Source organism: Babylonia areolata, chromosome 9 (assembly GCF_041734735.1).
Source record: "Babylonia areolata isolate BAREFJ2019XMU chromosome 9, ASM4173473v1, whole genome shotgun sequence".
NCBI lineage: Eukaryota > Metazoa > Mollusca > Gastropoda > Neogastropoda > Buccinidae > Babylonia > Babylonia areolata.
In genome coordinates this window covers 35,386,409-35,393,908 of record NC_134884.1, presented here as the reverse complement: position 1 = coordinate 35,393,908, position 7,500 = coordinate 35,386,409, and the positions used below count along the sequence as shown (strand labels likewise).

The following is a 7,500-nucleotide window of genomic DNA, read 5'->3' as shown; positions in this document are numbered from 1 at the left end:
CTTACTTAGTAAACCGAGGGACCCAGTAGGGTGGGTGGGTAGTAAGACTGTAGCTGGACGATTTCTCGTTTGACTGTTGTAGGATTGTGGTTCGGTAACTGTGCGACTGACGGGGACACACACACACAGACACACGCATTACGCACGCGCGCGCGCACACACACACACATACACACATACAGGCTCGTACGTGCGTGCGCTCACACACACACACACACACACACACACACACGGCTTACATTCAGTGAAGATTTCTGCTCACGGACACACACACACACACACACACACACACAGAGGCATGCACTCAGGCACACGTAGGCGGGTAGGGGTATGATTGGGAGTTCATACAGGAATAGAACGTGTGTGTTTCACAGATGGCGCCAAAAGATACGTAATTAACACAGTCAAAACGAAAATTCCAACTCAGCATAGCCTAACATCAGTGAATAAGGGAAAGAGAAATAGGCGAAGTTGTGAATTTTACATTAAAGTTATTTTACAATGCAGTGGAATTGATTGGAGCGTCAAAGCTCGGTATCTGTTGATAGTGACGGCATTTTTTTTTTTTTTTCAAATATTATTTTTCCTCTTCTCGCTGTCGTTGTCAGTATGAAAAGCAATACCTGTTCACGCTCTACTTGTGCTAGTGCTTCACGCTCTACTTGTGCTAGTGCCAGCGTACCTTTAGATATTCATACGCCTGCCTTGTATGGTGGTACACCCGTGTTAAGTTTTTATAATATATGTGTTGGGATTTTCCTGATAAAAGAAAGGGGTGGATGTGGACTGAGCGAGCTGAGTCATTGCTGACTCAATAGGAGTGAATATCTTTTTCGTGACGTCCATCTTCGGACAATCCGGCGGCTTTTTAATTTTATCAAGAAAGCGATTGATTTGTTGTTGTTGTTTGTTATATCATTTGTCACGTTGCCTTAAGAGATTGATAACATCGTTTTTTTTTTTTTTTTTTTTTTTTTTTAAATAGGTCTTCCTTGTCTGAACAACGTTCGGATACGTTTGTTTGTATTTTATTTTCTTTCTTTTATTATTTTTTTTCCCCTTAGCTTGGTTGGTTTTGAATAATGTTTTTTTTCACGCGTAACTCTAAAACATGTATTTCGTTTTATTTACTTATTCCCCTCCAGTTTTTTGTTCAGGTAGAGCTCCAGTCGTCACGTTAGCACTGAGCACACGACGTGGGTTGCAGCTTGCACACACATGCTAAACAGCATTGAGCTGATTTGACACTTGAGTTGGGCTGGAGAGAATGCTATATGCGGAACGTAACGGTATAAAAACGATTCTTTTTCGGTGTCCGGGTGGCAGGTGTTGCTTATTTTCACTGCTAATGACCTGTATTTAGGATCTGTTGGGAGTGTGGCAGCTTCCCCCGTTTCTTAACTAACTTTGTACAGTGCATCACAAAGTGTCAGTGCTCGTTTGCTTTATTCTGCTTGCTTGATGGATTGATTTATTTATCGATAATACAGCATGGTATGGATACTCCTAGATCGCATATATCTGTATTTGTATTTCTTTTTATCACGTCAGATTTCTCTGTGTGTGAAATTCGGGCTGCTCTCCCCAGGGAGAGCGCGTCGCTACACTACAGCGCCACCCATTTTTTTGTATTTTTTCCTGCGTGTAGTTTTATTTGTTTTTCCTATCGAGGTGGATTTTTCTACAGAATTTTGCCAGGAACAACCCTTTTGTTGACGTGGGTTCTTTTACGTGCGCTAAATGCATGCTGCACACGGGACCTCGGTTTATCGTCTCATCCGAATGACTATATATATCCTCAGCCTGACCAAGTTCGAGGTGCTTTATAATACAAACACGGAGTCGTTTGCCACAACAAGCTGTCAACCTGGAAAGAGGCGACCGACAGCTGCCTTCATTTATCATTATTAGGCGCTCGTTTGTTTTCTGGGTCAGTCAGGACACACACACACACACACACACACACACACACACTACACACACAATACACCTACACACACTCGCGTATGTACGCTGTTTTGCTCAGTGCGCACCACATTTGCCGTACTTTGGATCCACTGGCGAAGCGTGCAAAAGATCAAATATGTTATTGGCTGCTATTATTTCCTTTTTTAAAGGTATTATTTCGGTCCTTTTTCGAGTATCATCCTGCACTGACAGCTTCTTTAAATTGTGAGATTTCTCCCACAGATTGTGTAACATCACTAAATTGTCACCCTTTCGTTTGTATGGGGTGTGTAAGAGATACTTGTGTGTAGTGTTTCGATGTAACCAGGGAGTGAGGGTGGCTTATGAAATACACATCGTGTCTTGCAAGTGGTTTCTCTGGATTCTGTGCCGGGGAGTGTGATCCTCTGCCGTTAGTTTCAGTTTCGGTTTCAGTTTCGGTTTCAGTTTCAGTTTCTCAGACCGAGTCACTGCGTTTTGGGGGCAAATCAATATGCGGAAGAGCAGTCAATGGGAAATCATTTACAGCTTAGTCTTTTGTGAAGGACTATGACTCTCAAACTAGGAGGCAAAATTGCACTGGCTCTTGGTGCTGCAGCCTTGGGGGCTAGTTGGCCTTTGGGAACAATCCCAACGCCGACTGTCCTAAAATCCTCTTGGCCGAGAGAGTGGGGATGTAACTTGGGCAAGACACTCTCCACTATAATCAAATTCTAGCCCAAATAGTCGGAACAGCAGTTGCCTCCTCTGCTGTTCTGATGGTCATAGTCGGACACGACTGACTATCATACATATATACCACATGTGCTCGGCAGATGCTTGACAGCAACATAACCCAACGCGCTTGCCAGGTCTTGAGTGCATACATATGGTATTGCATCATATTTATGTGTGTATCAGAGTGGGGCTTCTGTCTACATATTCTTTTCCAGAGGCCGCTTTTCGTTGCCATGATTCTTTTTCAGTGCGCCAAGTGCGTGCTGCACAAAGGGGACCTCGGTTTATCTCGTCTCATCTGAAAGACAATACGCTCGCTCAGTTTTGGTTTTCCAGCCAAACTGGGGAGGGAAGGGTGAGAGCGGGATTCGAACCCAGACCCTCACGGGCACTGTATTGGCAGATAAGCGTCTTAACCATGCTGCCACCTCAGTTCTCTGCCTATGACTGCCGAGACAACTGACGTTTCCGCAGGAGTCGAGACATGTCAACAACAATAAATGATTCTTTCTCTTAGAGAGAGAGAGAGAGAGAGAGAGAGAGGGGGGGGGGGGGGGGACAAAGAAAAAAAAAGTTGGGCTTCCACGCAATTGTTCTTTTTTTTTTTTTTCGACCGGGACACACCCACTTTCTCGAACCGCGCAACCTTCACCGAATCAAGAGCCAAGCCGTGAACAACTTAACATTGTAGAAACAATGGCTTTTGACGATAGGTTGTTAAACTCTTACTCGGCTGCACCATTTCTTGATCGTTGGAAAAAAAAAAAAAAGAAAAAAAAAAGCTGGATCCCAGCTGAAGTCCCCCATTTTTCCACAACAGAGGAGAAGCAAGCAAGCAGCAGACAGTGTGGTAATGTAGTGTGGTGATGTATGTAGCACACTGTGTGACTAGTCCAGCACATTCCACATACCACGAAATCCCTATATATAGTGAACAATGCGTGGCTGATGTAGGTATACTTGCTACGTACACTCGGTAACGATCATTAATTTTATTTCCTTCCTAGCTGTCTGTGCTTACGTTGATCAACGTTGTCCGACAGCCTGTGTATGACTGTGATTTTCGAGGGGTGGGTGGGGAGGATGGACGGGGGAAGATTTAGAGCTTTTTTTCCCGGTAGTTGTTGAAACACACACACGCATACGCACACACACACACACACACACACACACACACACACACACACACACACACACGACACACACACACAAACACACACACACAAACACACACACACAAACACACACACACACACACGACACACACACAACACACACACACACACACACACACACACACACACACACACACACACACACGACACACACACACACACACACACACACACACGACACACACACACACACACACACGACACACACACACATGTAAATGTAGCGTGGTGGAGATGGGTGCCGCTTTGTTGTCCAAAAACAAACACGTGTAGGCTGCTTGTATCCACGCACTCACGTGCATACACACACTGACACGTGCGCTCGTACTCATGACATTCTTGACTGATAAAGTCACGCGAACGGTCCACACACACACACACACACGCACGGGAGAGATTTTCAACAACACGGTGATAAGATTTACGGGTTGAGAGATAAGAGACCTCTTGTCTTTAGATCTGAAATGAGATCAATGATTTGCTGTCGCCGATATGCGCGCGCGCGTGCATGTGTATGCGTGTGCGTGCGTGCGTGTGTGAGTGTGTGTGTGTGTGTGTGTGTGTGTGTGCGCGCGCGCGCGCGTTCTCGCGTGTGCGAACGTGCGTGTGTGTACATACATGACTAGTCTGCGTGCAAGCGTGTATTTGTATAAAACTAAACCACTCCTCTTGATGGGTTTCCTATTTTCGTTTCTTCGAACAAACATCGAAAGGTTTCAAGCTTTATCTTCAGTGGTTCTGTTCACGTTTCGAATTAAATCAACAGTTTTAAGTGGTCACAGATGTAAATTCACAGACTGCAAGTCGACAGGTGTATACGCAAGCGCTACTCTCAACGCTCCTTGTAGTATCGCAGTAGCCTCGGTGACAGCTTTGAAATGCTAGTCAGCACATTTTGACTTTGTTGGAAGGCGAGTAAACCGCTGACCTCATGGTGTCCAGTTAAGACTGGTTTATGAGTTCGAGAAGAACTGTGTGTTACTGCTAGTCGCGGGAGTTCGAATTATTTAAGAGGGCGTACGAGTTGGGTGGGTTAGTGGATCAGTTACCTATTTATACCGTTCCCGTGCTGTCAAGTGGTAACAGTGTAGATGGCGTTATGACCGATATATCTGAGATTTATGACTGATAAGGTGATGGGGTGGGGGTATGGGTGCAGAAATAAAGCCGCGTTTACACACACACACACACACACACACACACACACAGATCACAGCAAAACAAAACAAAAACGATAATAAAAACAAGAACAATGATGCAGTAGCCACCTGCCACCGCTGTTGCTGCTGCCGCTACGTATACTACTACGATAAACTGTAGAAAAGTTTAGCCCAAGTGCTAATACTACTGCTGCAGTCACTACTACCGGTTACTTCTTTTTCTTCACAACCATAGATGAGTAACATCCATGACTTTTTAAAAAAGTTGTTTTTTCTCTTGATTCCAGAGAGTGCTTCATGAATCGTGAGACTTTTTTTTTCACCCAAAACTGATTGGTTATGACAGTTGATGATTCATACTACCACCAGTCACTTTGCATTCCTATGAGTGAGACAGTGAATAAGTTCCGTGTGACACAGTCAACTGAACACATTGAATACAAAACATTGCCCCCAACCGGATATGGAGTGTGCACATATGTTTTGACAACAGCAGGCGAAATAAGACACCCTGTGATTTTCTCTTTTTGGGAAGACCAGATTGTTGTTCTGTAACGCTTGGGGGGGATTTTTTTGTTGGTTCTTGATTGTCGGAGCCAGGGGAGGGAAAAAACAAAAAACAAAACAACAACCCCAAACCAGTGACCTGAAACCGAATGCCACAAGGCGGAGGGGAGGTATGCTTTAATGAATGCGTTGAGTGGCGACGGAGTTGTGTTGCCTTGGGGCATTCCGTGTGCGTCTGTCACGTGGTGGTTGAATTGACAGTAGCACCAGTGCTGTGAGAAAAAAAAAAAAGAAAGCGATTGGATCGGTATTTGGTGAAACACTGACAACACTTTAGAGTGGGAGATCCTTGTGCGGGGGTGTGTGTTTGTGTGTTTGGACGAACTGGTTTAGCCGACAAACAGAAAGTTTGGTTGTGTGTTGCTGCGAGGAAAAAACAAAACAAAAACAAAAACAAACTGGTTTCGTTTCGCTGCACACAATGAAAACCTTGCAGGCGGAATCGGCGCCTGTCAGCGGTCATAAAAAGCGGGTCAAGATCATCGTTCATCCGGGTACTCGCTGGACGCAGACGACATCCGACAGGAGACTGTTGCACTTGGTGAAGACATCGTCACCAGCACCATCATCGTCGTCGTCCTCGTCAAATCGCGAGTCTTCGTCGTCTTGTTTTTCCTCCTCCAGTCGGCAGTCATCCGCCACTACTTTCAAAATAGAATTGCGACGCGTCGCGAGAAGTGTGTCTGCTTCCGCCTCTACTGGGTCTTCCCGAATTATCTCTTCCAAATCGAACAGCTCCCTCACCCGGTCCCCCCGCACCCCCTCCACGTCCCACCCATCTCGCTCTCCCCCCCTCCGCACGCCCCCTCCCACTTTCACCACCCCGTCTTCTCGTGTGGTTTCCACTTCCTCCAGTTCTGTTGTCGGGAGACGGGTTGGACGCCTTTCGGTGAGAGATAAAACCAGCCGTGAGTCCCGTGTGACACGCAGAACAGTGTCAGAGGAAACTGTAATCACACACGGCTCTGGCGAGAGCAGCACAACGACTGGTGGTTTCGGTTCGCGAGAGTGGGTCTTCAGTGCGGGTAGTGTTACCGCTACAGGTGATACAACAGCAGCAGCAGCAACTGCGACGACGACTTCGACGACACATCCTCCTTTTACCGACTCTTTCCACTCCACCACCGCCGCCGCTGCAGTGGAGAACCACAGCAGCGCACAGATGGGGGATCCTATGATGTCTGGAAGCGCGTTTTTCTCTGGCGGAGAGGAAGAGGAGGAGGAGGAGGAAGAAAAAGACAACATAGTTACGACCGTGGCGAGAGGGAAAAAGTCTTCCCGTACTTCAAAGAACTCGCGTTACTTGCAAACTTCAGGAATCGTCGCTTCGCGAGAGGAGCCCCACCACTGTCGGTCGGGCAAGACTGGGGGGTCTTCTACTTCGACTTCGGGCGGAGGGCGAGAGGTGTCGGTGTCGGCCGAGTTCGTGGAGTCGTTGGACATGCCTCTGCTGGGCGATCTGAACCTTTTGGAGGACATTCTGAGCTCCCCGGGTGCCTGCCAGGGTGGTGGTGGTGGTAGCGTTGGGGAGACTGCTGCGCGTGTGAAGAAGAGGAACAGCAGTGGTAGGTGGTTTTGTGGAGAGAGGCGGGGGTTGGGGAAGGGGAGGCGGGGGTGGGAGTGGGGGGTGGGGGTGGGGGGAGCGAGTGGTTGTATTCTGCCGGTATGTGTTGTGTGTGTGTGTGTGTGTGTGTGTGTGTGTGTGTGTGTGTGTGTGTCCTTTGGTTTGTGTTTGATTGTTCAGGTTTGAGTGGTATGTGTAAAAAGTGTTAGAAATGTATTTATTTATTTGTTCGGTTTGTGTAATCGCTTGTTTGGTTTTGTTTCTAAATTTCTTGATTAATGTCGGCTTTTTTCCCCTTTGTTTACATGTGGCTTTTATATATTTATTTGTGTTATATTTCTTTTTTAATTCCATTCAAGATTTATATATA

At 46.4% G+C, this 7,500-nt stretch overlaps 1 protein-coding gene across 7 annotated transcripts in view; it reads left to right on the top strand.

The window, feature by feature from the left end:
• LOC143285405 (hepatocyte nuclear factor 4-gamma-like) overlaps window positions 1–7,500 on the top strand; it is an 85,558-nt gene that overhangs the window by 29,810 nt on the left and 48,248 nt on the right. For 5 of the 7 annotated variants that reach the window (XM_076592653.1, XM_076592654.1, XM_076592655.1 and 2 more), the window contains exon 2: window positions 5,287–7,131. The exons of the other annotated variants lie outside the window; for them this stretch is intronic. In XM_076592653.1, the coding sequence (XP_076448768.1) occupies window positions 5,988–7,131 (1,144 nt within the window). In that variant the 5' untranslated portion in view covers window positions 5,287–5,987. The remainder of the gene's footprint in view (window positions 1–5,286; window positions 7,132–7,500) is intronic. 7 annotated transcript variants of the gene reach the window in all.